Source organism: Cardiocondyla obscurior, linkage group LG01, assembly GCF_019399895.1.
Source record: "Cardiocondyla obscurior isolate alpha-2009 linkage group LG01, Cobs3.1, whole genome shotgun sequence".
NCBI lineage: Eukaryota > Metazoa > Arthropoda > Insecta > Hymenoptera > Formicidae > Cardiocondyla > Cardiocondyla obscurior.
The window spans coordinates 9,198,067-9,215,546 of record NC_091864.1 but is presented as its reverse complement, the minus strand read 5'-3'; the positions used below and the strand labels follow the sequence as shown (position 1 = coordinate 9,215,546).

At 41.0% G+C, this 17,480-nt stretch overlaps 3 protein-coding genes across 7 annotated transcripts in view; 1 reads left to right on the top strand and 2 right to left on the bottom strand.

Moving 5' to 3' along the window:
• Positions 1–16,681, top strand: part of LOC139102585 (uncharacterized) — a 33,406-nt gene extending 16,725 nt beyond the window's left edge. For 2 of the 4 annotated variants that reach the window (XM_070656645.1, XM_070656636.1), the window contains exons 2-5: positions 6,336–6,490; positions 13,009–13,203; positions 13,558–13,704; positions 13,960–16,681. In XM_070656645.1, the coding sequence (XP_070512746.1) occupies positions 6,470–6,490; positions 13,009–13,203; positions 13,558–13,704; positions 13,960–14,481 (885 nt within the window). In that variant the 5' untranslated portion in view covers positions 6,336–6,469 and the 3' untranslated portion in view covers positions 14,482–16,681. Of the gene's footprint in view, positions 1–6,335; positions 6,491–8,987; positions 12,810–13,008; positions 13,204–13,557; positions 13,705–13,959 lie in introns of those variants that run through there. The other 2 variants (XM_070656627.1, XM_070656618.1) reach the window with 2 other exon arrangements.
• On the bottom strand, positions 1,455–5,812 carry LOC139102660 (U-scoloptoxin(01)-Cw1a). Of its 2 annotated transcripts, XM_070656749.1 has the most exons (5): positions 5,175–5,812; positions 4,849–4,920; positions 2,718–2,840; positions 2,375–2,476; positions 1,455–2,281 (listed from the first exon to the last, which is right to left on the bottom strand). In XM_070656749.1, exons 2-5 carry the CDS (start codon positions 4,918–4,920, stop codon positions 2,204–2,206), a joined length of 375 nt encoding a protein of 124 aa, XP_070512850.1. In that variant the 5' UTR covers positions 5,175–5,812; the 3' UTR covers positions 1,455–2,203. The 2 variants fall into 2 exon arrangements, with proteins under 2 accessions (XP_070512850.1, XP_070512843.1); XM_070656742.1 differs by having other exon boundaries at positions 4,849–5,812.
• On the bottom strand, positions 16,235–17,055 carry LOC139102765 (uncharacterized). Its single transcript, XM_070656902.1, has 3 exons — positions 16,951–17,055; positions 16,633–16,839; positions 16,235–16,471 (listed from the first exon to the last, which is right to left on the bottom strand). The coding sequence occupies exons 1-3, from the start codon at positions 17,053–17,055 to the stop codon at positions 16,235–16,237; spliced, it is 549 nt and encodes a 182-aa protein (XP_070513003.1).
• Positions 17,056–17,480: the final 425 nt, after the last annotated feature.

The following is a 17,480-nucleotide window of genomic DNA, read 5'->3' as shown; positions in this document are numbered from 1 at the left end:
GATAATGACGCCGCGTGTATCGCGACACCGCGGCGAATCCGCGGGTGAAATGTAGGAAACGCGATTTTCTTACGCGGAGACGGGTCTTTCGTAATCTTTGCGCGGAGCCGGCCGTCGGCGAGCTTTTAATAAATTATCTCCAGGGTCAAATAGATATCGCCGCCGATGCCGAAGGGAGTAACCGGATCTCGAATGTGACAATCGCGTCGAGATTAAAGCGTCACTAATGCGCGAGATTAAATATGTAGAATTTGCATACTGTTTGTCGAGGGAGTGACATTTGAAGAAACCAGCCGTACGTCACTTTCAATAGCAGGCGCGAAGATTTCCCCGGGAGCGTTATAATCGTTATAAAGTAGTCGCGACGATTGTCATATTCCCGACATTACGTCACGTTGCGTTGCAAGGGAGATCCATCGCGGTTGCTGCATTATGACGAACGGCGAAACGCACGCAATTTATCTCAATACGTCTTCATATACCGTAAAGTTTATTTATTCCGCTGGTCAAGTGGGAAAAGGTTCCGACGGTGGCACGGTTTACGGCTTTTTGTTAGGCTCGCCGTAGATGTAAAAATCGCCGTGCGAGTGTAATTGCGCGTCCCCGCTAATTGCTAGAGACAAATAAATTGCGGGCAACGAATCGCGTCCCGCGTGCGATTTGACAAGTTAATTAAAAACTCTAAGGCACGTGGAAGTTTCTGCTTGTCGCGAGGAGAGGAGCGTCTGGCCTCGGGTCGCAGATTTTATTCTGTGTGAGATCCACGACGCTTTCTTAGCCACTCGTAAAGTCGACGAGTCCTTTCTTCCTCTATCACCGTCCACCAAGGACGATTACTTCTTGTTCCTCGTTTTCTACATTTTTCACTTTTTGCTCGAGTTGCGGCTCGGCCGTACTCGCTCGCAATCACGGGTCTTTTTCCCCGCGGAAGGTCGGGTACGTGAAATCGCATTACATGCCTTTTTATCGCGCGCCGAGAGGTTGTTGTCCTTAATGATTTTTACGATTTAATTTGACTTATTGGACGAGAGAGCAACATTATCCTCGGCAAACATAATTACGCGCTTTCCACGCTCCATTTATTGTACGATATCTTGCCGCGAAGTTTCAGCTCGCTGAGTTTCAATTTAATACATTAAATCGCCGATTTTCCTATTTTTCTCGGTTTACATCGGCAAGACCGGATGGGACATCGTAAATAGCGCATTACAAGCAGGAGCCGGTCAATTTTCCCGTCACTTTTACTATCGTTAAGATGGCAATGCCGCTTGCGTTTTACGGAATGACGTATCTTCGCCGTTATCCTTGGAATTTTGTAAAAATGCCTTTTCACGCGGAAGAATGTATAATTGAGTCTGGCGAATCGACGACAATAAAAAAAGAAAAAAAAATTTACATCGTCAATTTAATAATCCCCTCCCCCCCCTTCCCCCTTGAATGTTTGCAAAGTGAAGCCGCGTGATTGCGTGAACATGATAAGTGATAAAGCCCAAGCGTATATTCCCGGATCAATAGGTCGAAATTACGAAAGAGAATGAAGCCGCGGGTGTCCAGCGCAAACGAGACGCGTATGCAAAATGCAAACGGAAAACTGTAACATCGCAGTTAGTATCCCGAGATGGAGAAGAGGGTGGGGTTTCGACTGGTCAGCCACGACGAGCTCTCACTTTCTATTGTCCGATCGTGCTAAGAAATTGTTAAGCATGAATTTGATTTAACGCCATTGCCGTGAACAACGCTGTTTCGGTTTCCACAATTTCGCAATTAATTTTTCGGTCGAGCGAGATATAGATTTTCTTTTTCACTTACGAGTTCTTTTTGCGGTATACTAATTAAACGGTTCTAATTTTCTGTAAAAATTTTCCGTCAAACTTGGCGCCAAGAACGCGAGATTAAAGGTGAACGAATTTCACGAGTTTTGTGATAACGCGGTTGTTCAGTTCATAAAATTGTAAAGAAAGATATTTTTTTTACTTTTTTTTTGCAAACTCTATTTTATTTAACAACGATAAATAATGCAGGCATCTTTTTTACTTACATCGGCAAACTAAGGATTCGCGTGTTACTTTCATTTCATCTTCCTTCGCAGACGAGCAGCTGCACCTTCGACAGTGTTTTACGCGTTCGCGCGACAAAGCGGTTATTATATAAAAAAAGTTTATTAATGTACATACAACTATTTATATAAAAAATATAGGATTTGTTAGATCTTATTTCCATTCACGTCTCTGTAAAGCTCGTCGTTGTTGCCGTAAAGTCTTGGCGAGTCGTTGCAGTCGACCTGCAAATATTAAAATAATGTTAAAAAAAAGAGAAATTAAGTTTAAATTAACAGTACACTTCTGACATTTTTTTTATCTAATAATTGTAATACCTTAAACCACCAGTCGCAAACGCGAGTGCTTTGACTAAAGACCGTGCCGTTCGGACAAAGAAAACTAAATTGACGTCCATTCGGCAAGCACCAATGCCACACCTTAAATAAATAAAAAATTAAGCTATATAATATTAAGATCTCTATAATTATTAATTATTAACATGCTTTTTGAAATAATCGCAAATTGCTTATTAAAAAAAAAAAAAAAATGCTAAGAATCAGGCAACAATAAAATCTCTACATCTTTTTAAATAGGGATCAACGTTCCATTAAGTACGTGATACGCATTTAAATAATCTCGCATGAAATGAGAATTTGCTTAACGGCCATATGGACGCACCTGACATCTGGCCTCAGGATCAGCATAATATCCAGGTAGCTTCCCTCCACAGGTAAAGGCGAGTCCGAACGGCACCGAATTGTAAATTGGATAGTCGACGCCAGGTGTATAGCCATCCACTTGCTGCAATCCACAAATAATTACGCTTGTTACAGATAACATCGTCCACTTATTTATTTATTTCTTTTTTCTTTTTAACAACTGTTAGCGACTCGCGCCTGTTAATTCTCTCCCTTAGCGAAATAAATTCTCATTTAGGATTTTCGAGGCGATTGCGCGATTATCACGCCGTATTTGGGGCGCGTTCTGATTAGCATTGCAAATGCCGTTGATTGCATCGAAACAATTGGCGAAAACGGCAAAACTTGAGGAAACATAACCACGCAAGCCCGCCGTTATTGTTCCATCGGAACAATAACAATACGTTTCGACACATATCGTCCTGACAATGGAATATGGAATATGGAGTGAATGTAGACGTATCCCGCGGCGTAAATCGGACTTCCTCTCTGCTTAACACGAGCACGCACATTCGGCTTTAATTAACTTACGTCAGTTTCGAATTTCGCAATTTGTTAGCATTAGTTGACTCGTGCAAAGAGATGCTGTAATTGAAAGTTTTTTTTTCTATTTTAGTTCAAATATCCTTATAAATATTTTATACTCGCATTTTTTTTTTAATAGATTTATTAACAAACACGTCAATGGTTCTTCCGGTTTCTTGGGGCTAAAAATAAAACGCGACGCGGGATAGTTTTCGTAATTGACCATCAGTCAAAGTGAGAAAAAATAAAGAAGCAGTTGCGACACGGCGCGTCGGCTCGAAACCGTTCAGTGCGTGCACGTGCCAATGTTTGACCGGAAGTCGGGTTACATTGTTCCTCCCCAGCGGATGCGGATCTCCGCGGCTTTGTACACGATCTCTTGTTTACGATTTCACGTCCACCTATGCAGATGTATGTACAATTCTTTCCTTCTTCGCGCGCCGAATTTTACTGGTAATTCCAACACTTGGCGAGACCGCCGCCGTCGAGAAAGGTGATTCACCTAATTACGCCGCACTTTTACATTCGAACGAGCGACACGTGTCAAAGTTGAAACTCGTGCATGGAAAAGTGGACTTGACAAAGTCACGATTACCGTATGTTACATATACAACATAAAAAAAAAAAGTAAAGAAATAAGTAATTTAAATATTTTAATACATATAATAAGTAAACTTGACTTAGACGTAAAAATAATTAAATTAATTTATCATTAAAATAACGTCGTAAAAGACGCGTTAGCCGAAACAAGATTATAGTGCCAACATTGCATAAATTAATTGAGTATCTTATCTTTCCGTTTGTTAGCTCCGTGGCATTGAAGCTGCGTTTTATTTCTCGGCTTATTATTCTCTATCCCGATTTTCATCGGTTTCGCGTTCATCATTTCCGGCGAAATATGTCTTCTGGCCGCTAATTGGACGCGACGAATCCGAATGTTCGCGTCATTATTTTTCTTGTCTTTATTACAAACGATTAATGTAAATTTTCGCAATATTTTATAAAAACTGTTGAACAAATAACATTTAATTAAAATAAGAAACAAAAAATGTCCCCCGATACGGCGTACTTTTTCTTTCACAGCTTTTCGGTGTTTATAACACAACGTTGAAATCACGGCTGTTTAGAATTTCGGCATTGTGAAAATATTCATGAGACCGCATAGAAATGCGACTTCAGATTAAATCCAAAACAGAGTTCGTCTAACGATGCGGTTCGTACGCGGGCGAAAGAACACGCTCGTGTAACACGGGCTAATTAATGAATTACTTCATGTTACCACCTTAAGAGAAAGATGATGCGTGCTGGTACGGTTCACTCGCTCTTATTGTTACGCGATATACCGTGAGAAGCGACGATGAAAATGATAATTTTAATAACACCGCGCCGGGGTTTGTAAAAGTGAATTATTTACGAAACGCTTCTCCCACCATCGCGCATTATGCATCTTGCGTAATCATTGTGACAAAGGCACCATCCCTTTGTGGAATTGTGAATAAAACTTTTTGGCACTGCAATGTTTATCATGAGCTTTGGAATAGAGTTCGCTGGTGGAGTGAAAATGGTACGAGGAACTTGAAACTCACCGCCATTGTTTGATAGAGTAAAACCGCGCCGAAAAGCAAAAGCGCACAGACTACTTGGTACCTCGAAATCATCTGAAAAGTTGAACAGTTCATTACTTGATAAATAAATTGTTTAAGCCGTGGATGCATTATAAAAGTTTTTTTTTCTATCTCAGATAAAATTAAATTTTTGAACGTTTACATTTTATTTTGTAAATTCGAGATGCTGAGAATTATTTTTGTGAACGAAAAGTCACTGGAATAAATAAAAAAAAATAAAAAAAAATTAATAATTAAAAATAAATAAATAATGGAGGAAGAAGGAGGCGAAGAATTGATGCGCTTACCTTTCTGAAAAATCTGATCCCCTTAATCCGCAGTGTCGTGCTGCGTGGTGATCATTTATCTTTCCGTGTTCCCTGACTTTTTCAGTTTTCCGTGTACCACACTTGTTCGATTTGTTTGAGGTCCCTCGGACGATGCTACCTCCAAAGTGTCTTTCTCAAAGGATTGTTCTATGAGGTGGTGGTATATATATGGCTTTAGACATCAGTCAGCCTAAAGGGGGGACTCTTGAGAGTCTCTCTTTCTTGGGGCTCCCACATCAGACGAACGGAGAAAGAGAAGATCCCAGAGCGGCGGAAGGAGGGATGTTCTTCTCTTCGGTGCAGCAAATTCTTTGCTTACGCAATCGTCTCGTGCTCTAACACCCATGAAAATATTCGTAACCATCGTACTTGAACCGTTGTGATACCTGTACTCTCCTTTCCGCCTCCCCCGAAGCAGAAAGAAATCCAGGTTAATTACATTTATTTTTTCGCACACCTGGATCTTCATTGATAAATGGTTTCTTTTCAAACTTTTATAATAATTGGTTTAAGCTTCTTTTTTCTTTCTTTTTTTTTTTTTAAATCATGCGTTAAGTTTAATTAAGGAATTTACAGAAGACTTATTCGATATTTTATCAAGATGTACCTACTTAAATTAATTAACTACTTTTATTTGAATTATGCATTTAATTATTCCGAGTATTGTTAGAATTGCAAACGACTGAGGAAAATGCTTGTTACGCAAGTAAAAATACAGTTTGCGCCCAAAGATAGGCAATGAATTAAAATTACGATAAAGAATTTGCAATTTAATTAATTAGCATCTCCAACTAATGCAAAAGTAACGATGTCTTTCTGATTACGTAGCGCTTGTTATACAGCGCGTACATGAGTTCAGGATAAATTAATATGTGAAAAAGGAAATCGCATATCGAACGCACGAATTTTCGTTCTCGTAACATTATTCAGTACTTTTCCACATCTCGTTGGAATATGATTGACGTATCATTCGCTTACGTAAGCGATCGAATATACTTACAATTAGCTCGGGCGATCGTATCGTTAATTGCTTGTTTTGTACATTCGCGCTGGAGGAATCGAGATCAGCGCGTTGATCTCTTCGATTAGATACAATGTTTTTTTTCTTTCTTTCATTTTTTTTATTTTTTTTTATTTCAGATTTTTCCGCAAAACGGAAATGCTCGTCAGCAGGTCGGCCCCCAAAATGATTCGGTCTTATCGTGCGAGATACATCCAAGGTTGTGCCGTCGTGCAACGTTCGCGGTTGTCCATCACAGCGTGATCCGACGAACATGAATCTACGTCGCTCTGAGGTGAGTCTTGTTGCTCTTTACTCTTCCTGCGATCGTACAACGGCATTATGAGACACGTTCTCGTTTTGGTAATCAACACTTTCACCCCGTATTACAATTAGTTTTAACACTGCGACTTGTTGACACGTTAACGTCGGTTTCTACTAATGAGATTTTTTAATGACCGTTGGCGAACAGCGCGATTTTTCGCTATCCGACGCGACGTGATTGCTCATTAAACAAGACACTTTGATATTTTTAATTTTTAGATTTTTTTTTTTTGAGAAAAGATTGAATGATTCGTCATTTCTTTACTTGTGTGGGACAGCGATCACATTTGCGAGTGTATTTAGTACGCGGATAATTACTTCAGAAAAATATCTTCATAAGCACGTAAAAAGAAAAAGAGAGAGAAAAAATAAACGCTATCTTGTAATATATCACGATAATTGAGGATTGCATCTCGTGCGAGGTCAAGCTCGCTCGTTTGCATTCTGCACGCGTCAGCATCTTCCGCCGTGAGCCTCTCAATCTCCAAACGCGTTTCGTGCCAATTAACAACGGATAATTGACACGTATATGAGTTTTTCTAAATTGTGCGTTTAAACCCGAAGAAACTTCAGACGTCCGGTCGTTTTTGAATCTGTTTGTAATTCACGCCACGAATTAATTCGATTCTTTTATTTTAGATTAAAATTTCAGGCTTTTTTTTTAAATAAATTTAATTAAGATTACTGTAGGAGCACGATCTTAAGTAATACAGTTTTTATGTACAAGACAGTTCTTTAACCGCGCTACGTTCCGTCGATTTTTTTATTACTGAAACGTTGCGTCACACGTACCCACAATAATGTCATTCATTTCAAGAACAACAGGAAACAAATACTAGGAGAGCGCGCGCATCCCTTCTCTCCTTACGACCGATTTCGCACGGATCGTATTGCAGCTCGCGTTGCGTGCGGATGCGGGGCGCCGCAGACCACACGGGCTCTTCTTAATTAAATTATCTGTCTGCTAATTAAATATCGGGGCGATTGCAAAATATTCAGGGCAATCGTGAGAAGATCTGCTTATTACTTTTACGCGTGAACGATGGTACTCTAGAAAAAAAAAAAAAAAATACCGGCGACGAGGAAAATGTCTTTCCTGTTCGTTAAATAATTCGACATTAGCACATACATTTACACCGTAAGACAATCCTAATTTAAATTTAGGCTGAGAAATTGTTGGCCTGAAAAAGAGAATTAAAAAAATAAAGTAATAAGAAGAAGAAGAAATGATGAAAAAAATCATTTTTATGACACAAAGAACTTTTAAACGTAATTCTGTCGACAAGAATTTGCGGTGTGCACTCCTTTCTAATAATAGCTGGAGCATTATGTCTGAGAAGTGTAAGAAGATACATTTCGAAGGAATGCCTCTCGCGCGGCGTTCGCATCCCAGCATCTTCGCACGATGCGCTCTGCGGTGTAATCTCCCGCAATTTCATAACGCCTTGACTTCCGAGCGTCTTCTTTCCTGTCGCCGGATGCCAACAAAGAGCGGCATGAAAGCATTCTCACGTTTTTACCGCTCGCCGAGCGTCAAATAATTCATCGCGGATCGGTGATGGTTCACGAAGAGGTATCCGAGAGAACGTTTGTTGATCGCAGGCGATAAATCCGGTGATATAACAAATAAGCGACTTCGTGCATTACGACACGCATATGCCGCTATTAATATTTCCATCTCCGCGCGTGAAAAATAAATTCGCGAACGGTGCATTGTTTCCATTTATGACCGTATTAATTGCAGGTGTAAACGCTTATTTAATTGCAAATCTCGCATATATTATGTCATATTGCGCAATGCGATTATGATATCTTAATATCTGTGTTAAATGAAAGAAGGAAAAGAGATCCGAGCGAGTCGAGAGAAACGCGCGGGATTTGACGACAAATAATAATATTCTAGATACTACTAAGTTTTGTTCCTCGCGACGAAAAAGTTTTCAGCGCTGTTGCAGGTCGCTTATGTCGTACGAATTTTATTGTGCTTCACTTATATAAGTAATAAACATTATAAAGCGGAGTGAATGTCGGGAAGTAGCACCGTAACGGCGTTAATTCCTATTACCATTAAATTCGTCGGAGATGTAACTTCAGATATCGAAAAAATTGCCGTAAATAAATTGCAAGCGGGTAAAAATAATCACGTGCCACGTATATTGCGCTCGCGAGCACCCGAAAACGAAATCTTCGCGTGCGCTTCCGTGATAGCGCAAAATCGAACGGCCCCGATCTCGCGGCGGCGAGAATTAAGTTCCTCGTCTCGCGATTAATCCTGGCGGCGTCGACTCTTATCGCTCGTGTCACCTCAGGTTTATGGCAGGTACACGGGGCCCACACCGAGGCATTCGCCTTTGTACGTAAGGTGCGCGATTACGCGCACACCTATTAGCTATCGGCCGTTCCGTTTTATCAGTCGGCGCGATTCCGAGCCGGTGGCGGCGGTAGCGCTCTGTCCCACATTGTCAGTCGCACGTACACGACAGCGCATACCACAGGTGCCAGTCAATCGTTCTCTCCCAGGTATTCCGGTCTCGGAAGCGCGCTGAGAGATCCGCGGGCGCGCCGTCGCGGCCAGAGTCGCGGCGAGCCTCGCCGCACGCGGATGCACCGTGGTCGTCGCGATGTTTCCGGAAGCGCGGTCTTATTCGGCCGCCGCTGCCGCCGGCCGCCGCAGGTGCGTCGTACGGTAAGGTCGGCAGCCGATCGCACCTGGGCGGAACGCATCGAGTCCACCTCGATTTAGAGCGCGCGTGTGTGCGTGTGCGTGTGTGTGCGCGCCTTCATCAATCATGCCGGCCGTCGCCGGGCGCGGAAAAGTGAAGGTAAACAGCCGAAGGTAATCCGCTGCGTTTTTCAGCACGCCCCGGTCATTTTTGGATCCGCGGCGGGAGCGGTGCGGAATTCCGCCGGGCGCGCGAATCGATCTTCCTCCGTTCGAGCAGGCCGCGATCTTGCGATAGAAAGAACGCCGCGTTTGTGTTTCGTCGCGCGTTGCCGACTTGCCGCAACGCGATTGCATCGGGTCCGACGACTCGCGACGATCATCGTGATTAACATGCGGCTATTGTTTAAATTAACGATCGATGGCGCCGCGCGATCCGGCCGGTCTGGCTCCATCGTAAATTCCCCGCCCGATAGTCTCGCTCCCGTCTTGCTTATGCAATCGCACGCATCCCTGCATTTGCGCCACCTCACGATAAGTCGCCTCGCGTTGAGTAATTGCGCGTGTCTTCTTTCTATTCCTCACGGAGCGTTTAAAAGAAAAATTTCGGTCGTAAATTTCCGCTGCCCGACGCGTCGCCTTTATCGCGAATGTTGACTATGCAAGATATGATAAAGCGATTCAGTAATCACGACGACGCACTATGTTGTTCTTTGTTATAAATAAAAAAAAGAAAAAAAAACGTAAGACAATCTTCGAAGTCATCGATGACCCAGTTAAACGCGATTTAAAAAATTACGAGGCCGAGAACACGAAGGAAGGAATTTTTTCTTAGTTTTAATCGTACTTGAAATTATCCCGTTACGGCTAAAAAGTATTGTATATCGAACTTATCTCGCTGATAAGCTGCTCTATCTAAAGTTCAAACGCACTACGTTTCATCGCCACGTCTTGCGAGTCGCGACCAGACAATTTTAATTACAGAGCAGAGGGGCTCGCAAAAAGCAAGTGGAACCGATGACTTTGCTCGAACAAGCGTCTCGTTCCGCCCGAATTATTTCCCGATCGTTGCGTATCGCGAAACTAGTATCAATGTAAAAAGACATGCACGCAAATTGATAGTTTTTACCGGACGCCGCCATATGGCACAATTTTTTTTTAAATATAATTTGAGTCCACCGGCTTACTTTATCCGAGATCTCGTTTGAAAGTAAGAAAGAAAGAAAAAAACACGTGCGCTTTTGGGAGTTCGTGTTGAAACGATTTAATCGCGACCCGCCGGCTTTTTCCCTCTCCAAACGAATTCAATCCGCCGCGCGTTTGAATTCCGTGAGGAACGTATGCGTGGCACGCATCGTTAGAATCTCCTTCGTGACACGGCCGTAATAGCTTCCGGTCAGACATCCAGCGGCGCCCGCTTCCGGTTCCCACCCTACCGCGCGGCACGGACAGGGGAATCGGTCGATTTCGCATCGTCGGGTAAAATAGCCGGAGCAAACATAACGTATACGTACAAATTTCCGCGGTGTTAGGCGACTTTGTCCGCCGCGGTGGGCGCAAACGCGTCGCGCCGGCGAAAATCGCACGCTCCGACACTCGTGGCGGCCGGCGCGATTGTTCGCTAAAACGCTTTTGTTCCTTCGGCAATTTTCTTTATTATTATATAAAAGCCTGGGGGATTCCGCGAGCTATCCGTCGAGGGGTATAACGGAAATCGTAGGAAACCGTAATAACGAGCAACCGATTCCATTTCATCTGTTAACGCTACCGTTATCGGGCATTCCGAGGCTTCTCCTCTCGTCTGCTTGCGCGCACGCACACCGGCGCTAATTAATTAACGAGGTGTCGTCTAATTCCTCGATGACACGCGCGATAGTCGTAAGCTTAACGCGTACACGCGTCTATTTTACGCGGCGACCGATCTCATCGCATTAATGGGAGATTACTCGCGCATAAGGCGCATATATTTTAAACAATCCCGTTTTTACTAAACACCCGTTGGGTAGCGGCTCACCCTAACTGTCCTGCTATTGTACGCGGGTGTAACTCGACGACAGGTGTAGAGCTGCGTGCAGGACGTTCCATAAAGTGCGTCTCCCTTTCGCACGTTATTATTTTTTGTTGATATTTTTAGATATATATTTTTTAAATCTATTTACAAAAGTTTCCGCGATGCATAACGATCGCTAGTGCGACATATGTTCAAACGGTGGTCTTTTTATAGTAAGAATTATTTTTAATACGTATTTATTTAGTACGTACTTTGACGGCTAAATAATTATTTGAATAACTGAACCGGCAAATGAATTATTTGGAAAATAATTAGATATTGTAGACGTGATTTTATTTAATCGATTTTGTAAGATTTGGCGCGACAAATTGTTTAATTTTTACAATATTATATCGGAACTTTTATACGTTTACCGCGCGCTCTTGAAACAATACCCATAAATGTCTCGCATAAGCGCGAGACTGAACAACGGAGGTGCACAACCACACCTGTAACCGACGGAATACATTAATGAATCCGTCCTCACCTGACTATCGGTCACCTGACTCATTTCCTGTGGACTGAAAGAACCCCCGGCACGTTTAAAATCGTCGATACAATTGCATCCCGCGCATCCGCTGTCGGGATGTAATCACGGGAACGCGAACAAAAACCCGTCATTGTCGCTACGCGTATTGCGGAGAACAGTGAAAGTCAAAACGGTGGATCTCCGCTTACTGGTATGAAATTTTTTTCTTATATATATATTTTTTTTTCTTTTTTGTATACGTCCGTTTGTGGTGCGACGTAAGTTCAAAGTCACAGTATGTAAATTAGATGCAGATCGCTAAAAAGAAAACTTGACGCGCGTACGGGGCCGGGTAATCGCACACAATGGAAAAATGAACGAATGAATTGTCGGTGACAATGTCGCGTGACGTGAGAGGAATGAGGTCGAAATGATAAGTGCAGCTTTTATCAATTCTCCCGTTGTGTCACAACGTCGCGAGCGGAGGTTCCGTCAGAGCGGCTTCGTTGTAAAATAGCACAAGTATACGGCTCGACGCGGTGAAGTGGAAGAAACGGTGGCCCCGTGAAATTAGAACGGTGCAAGGTGCAACACGTGCCGCCCGACAGCTGTTTTCCGGTTTAAATTTGGACGTTAAGTCCATTTTTAATTTCGCGCCCGGGCGCACCTTCAAATAATAATGATCACGATGGGACGAGCCTTCCTCGTCGGGCGCGAGGCGCACTCGTCGAAACGCGCCGTTTTATTTGCAAGTCCGGACGGCGCATTCCGCGGAATGCGGCCGGAAGTAGGACTACCGTAAGAGCTGCAGATGCATCTTCTTTTATACGTCGCCGTGGAAGGATTGCAGGAGCTCCTGGACGATGCAAGAAAATAAACGCGTGCTGATCAACAAATTATTTGTAGATAGCCTGTTATTTCTGACCGGCGCAAAAAACGAGTGGAGGGTAACAAGAAAACGGAGGCAGCGGTAAATTTCATATTAATCAGCGATGGAAGATGAGGACTTTGGTTTCGCGAAGAGGACGGACAATGTCCTGAGGAAGGTCCTCACCGTTAGTAATGATACCGTTCACAACGTTGAGCAATTAATTCGTTCTCCACCGGAGGTAAATTAAAAAAAAAAAAAATATATGTTTGTAACATACATTGCAAATAATTATCTTAGATTATTAAATCTTATATTACTACGCGACGTAGTATACGTGAAACGATGATGCAAAGTGCGCGAAGATTGCGTTTTTATCGGCGCGCTATTGAAATATAAAAATTAATTGACGATTAATTAACTCGATGAAATGCAATTAGACATCGGAAGTCGTTGGTGGAGGTGGATCAACGACACCAGCGCCTCTGATCGAGGCCGGAAGCGAGGGTTCTGAACGAGCGTCAACCGCCGCTGGTTCAGTCGTGCCCAACACGCCGAACATACCGAACGTGGTGGAGTACCATCTTAAAGTCAAGCCTAGGTCAACGAGGCACAGCCGGCTCGATAACATTCCTGTGAGTAGTGTTTTAAGGCTCTCTCGAAGGCGAGGCAGAAAGCCGCGTTCGGAATCATTGGCTGCGCGAGAGGAGGATCGATTTGCCGTTTCCATTAGCGTTGTTTATCGTTACTATGTTTGCCGAATACGTCACGTTGTAGTAAATTTTCCCGTTAGCCTACCATTTCGTAGTCTCGCTACTTTTTTACTTACATTCATGGTGTATTCTGGTTCTTTTTCGATTTCTTAGAAGCTATTAATTGATCGCGTGGATCGCGAACGCATCGGCGCTACGAATTATTTCAAGATTCCGATCAATCGATTTAATTATAATGATAAACTCGCGCGTTAAAAAAAGTGATTTTGAAAACAGGGGGATCAGTCTCTGGAAGAGATGAAAAAGGAAAAGAGTCCGGTGTCTTCCGATAATAAGAAAAAGGAGCTTGTGTCGAAATTGTCACGTCTGTCCATTGACAATAATGTTTTCGAAGGCTCTACTGATCTGCCGCAAGTATTTCAGGTACAAATTAATTTTATTAAAGAAATTAAGTAATATATTTTTAATATTTACGATAAAGTAATGTTTAAAGCAAAATAATACAGTAAACTTTGTTATACACATTTTCTTTACAATTAATATTATACTTTTTAAAAGTTAATTTCTGAATCTGAATTTATTCATAAAATATTAAAAGATATTAATGCGCCGTTTAAGCTCTAAAGAATCCTTTGTAAGTTCGTTACGTATTCAAGCCTTTAAACGGACCGTTTTTAGGTGAAATATTTGGGGTCCCATGATGCAAGAGGCCTTTGGGGCATCAAACACACCAGAAGGCCCGTCGATAATATGGTTTCGGCCGCCAAGGCTCTGCCGACTAACACAATGCTTCCTCTTATAAAACTGGTGGTCTCCCAGGAGGGAGTTGCCTTACTCCCGCTAGACAAGAGAAAGCAAGATGCCAATTTGTCCAGAATGTATCCTATCGAGACGATCTCTTACGGGGTGCAGGATCTCGTTTACACGCGAGTCTTTTCTATGATCGTTGTTCGCGAAACGGAAAACTTCAGAAGAATCTCCCCGTTCGAGTGTCACGGGTTTGTTTGCGAATCAAAATACTATGCGAGGCAACTGACATACGCCCTCGCTGCGGCTTTCGAAAATTACTCCAAAACTGTGAAGGCTCAGGAGAAGCTAAATGGAGTGACCGTGGATAACACCGCCAGAAAGAGATTTGCGATCGATTTGAGGAGCCCCGAAGAAATCGAAGCGGATCTTACGATGGATTCTGAAGCGTAACTTACAAAATCGATTTATTAAATTAAGGTATTAAGCTTAGGTCTTAGAATATCAAAGTAGATATAAACTTTTAATACAGAAAAAGATTTAAGAAAATTTGTAAGAGAAATCTACACGTAAAGCAGAATATTATATTTTTTAAATTTTAAACAGTTTTAAATAATTTTTTTTTTTTTTTTTTTAAAGAGAGTGATACAGGGTAGAAAGTGTAGTTTTACCTTTTTAATAAGGTTTTGACTCATTTATTAATTACACATAATCAGAGACTTTAATTATTTTTATATGTAGTAGTAGTTAAAAATCGAAGGTAAAGATATATATACATATAAATATTTCTTATAATAGAATAATAATTAATATAAACGGAAAAACAAATTTACTACAAATAAAAATATAATAGATAAACTTGTGTAAATAGCTACAAATTTTGATTGTTTAATTTGATATTCAAATTGAAATTTATATATGCAATTACAGATTATTGAATCTATAGATGCAATATGTACAAATTGATGCTGCAATTCGGAGATGGAAACAATATTTCGTTAGAGTGTTGTTACATAAATACGCGTGTATGTATAATTGTTGTTTGTTCTATTATTTTATCGGCATTGCGAAAAGTTAGATAGGTCTCGGCTATTCGAGACATGATAGCTAGCTATCCAAAGATATCGAATAGAAAACGCTGGAACGCAAGAGTTGTGGATGATGTTTTAAACGTCGCAACTTGTGCGATTTCATAAAAAATTTTTCGACGATCGGCGAATCGGACGATGGTTTTGGATCTATTTCTAGCTGTCTTATGTGTGTATTTATGTGTGTTTTTAGTTTAAGCTTTCTTAAACGTACATAAGATTACAACATTACATTAACGAAGCTTATAGCGACAGAAAATTCTTTATTTGAATAGTGCGCTTTTTATATTATATATATTTTTTAGTTATTTTACATTAAGTTCACAAAAGACCAATATCGACACATATCAATCGCTGTAAATAGATAGTGTTGCCAAGAATATTTTTTTTGTGTATATATTGTTTAATAAGCACCTTCTTTGATTAAGTTTTTACGTTTGCAAAATCCTCGCGTCACGATTTTTATATACTTTAGGCTTGGGACAATCGTGTAACGTTTCTTTTTATAATCTTGGTCTTGCGCTTTAGTTATCAGTATTAGATTTGTATTATATTTCGCTCGTACTTAAATATTATTAGTCATAAAACAATATTCACATGATTTTTACCTCAACGTCCAAGATTTTTCTTTAAGAATAAATATCATGCACGTTACGTTAACTCTTCCTCGAAATATATGTATTCGATAAATTAAACGGAATTATCAACACTTCTTGCAGCATCTTTATTTTATTAGATGAACAGTTACATATATTTTTGCACATAATTATGTAAGTTAAAAAAATTATGTACAACTTACGTTCTATCCGTACTTTAATGGCACTGTACAGAATATTATTTTACACAAATTGCGTTATTATGCGAAGTATTTTACACCGTACGTACAAAGATCGTTTAAATTTTAGTTTTACGCACATTTGTTATTGCGAAGGCTTTTGCGAGGCGACTTTACAAGCGGTTATCTTAAACTTCTAAATGAGCGTTTGATCAATCTTGATTGCAGCTAAAATTTTTTTTATACCTTAGCCGAGATTGTTTTAGCCATAATAATCACCGCACTTTATAGCTCGAATTCTCTTAAACGGAACGAGGGGAGAAAAAAAAATAGCAGGCTCTTTCTAACGAAGTCGGAACAATCTCTCTTGATTTAGCAGCCTCGAAGTTTTCGGAGATTGCTTTTTCAGCACTGTTTCCACCTCGGGCTCCAAAATCTTCGTCGCATTTTTCTTCCCTCGGTTCTGATCTGCCTCTTCCTCTTCTTCCACCTCTTTCCCGATGTCCTCGTTCAGAGAGTAATATTTTTCCGACTCCTCGCACGGTATCGAGCTCTCCGTTTGCGTGCATACAAATGTCGCCTATAAAAAAAATTAGCATATTGCATCTCTAATTTAAGTAAAAATTTTTTTTTATTTTATTTTATTAACAAAAATATAATTTTAAGTCTTTGGCGTTCCTTAATTTTTTTTTTTTAATTATAAAATTTTCTCACGTGAAGAAAGATGGAATATTAGTTTACCTGATTGAACACCGTTTCTGCGGGACAAATAAAACTCCATCGGGTTGAACCCCTCGTTTGCGGCATGCATACGTGAAATATTTGACACTCATTCTCCATATCGGCGTAATAACCGTAAATTCGGTCCTGACACGAAAATGTATCGACGATGTCTTCGCGAATAAGCGTCGCATTGTCGGGAAGCAGCATGCCGCCGGTTTTAGACGGCTAGAACAATTTTATCGGAATCTTTAGAATTACCATACCTGCGCGTGTAATAATAAGAATACGTCAATAAAAAAAAAATTTTTTTAATACAAAATTATCTAGCCGAAAAACCTTGTACTCTGGAGTGGGTCTCTTGGATTTTGGCTGTTGAGGCAAACTCAGAGCGATCGTTAGCAAGCCGAGAAGTAAGACTGTTAAGAGCTCCTTTCGCGTCATGATTGTAATGATGTATCGCGGAATACGTGTAATTTCCTGTATTATCTCCTCGAGCGCTGGTGGTCCCTCGTTACGGTGGGCGATACCTCGCAAAACAAGACGTTTTATTGTAGCTCTGTGTACGGGAATCTCGAGAGGACTGATGATGCGATTTACAGAAGGGTGTTATATAGTGTCCTGCACGTAAAGATCTTGAATATTGTATGAATGGTCGATTCTTGGTACATTAAAATCAGTAAACTTATCACGTTTGGTCTGCCAATGACCATCGTCAGACGTCCACATCATCCTCGAAGGCCTGATGCAAATGCCGTTGCTCGCGGCTTGATGATGCGCTTATTTGGCAATTTTCGTGTTATTTTTAAATTAAAAAAAAAAACTTTTTTTTCTCCCCAGCTAATTAATTTAGATTAAAATTATCTAGG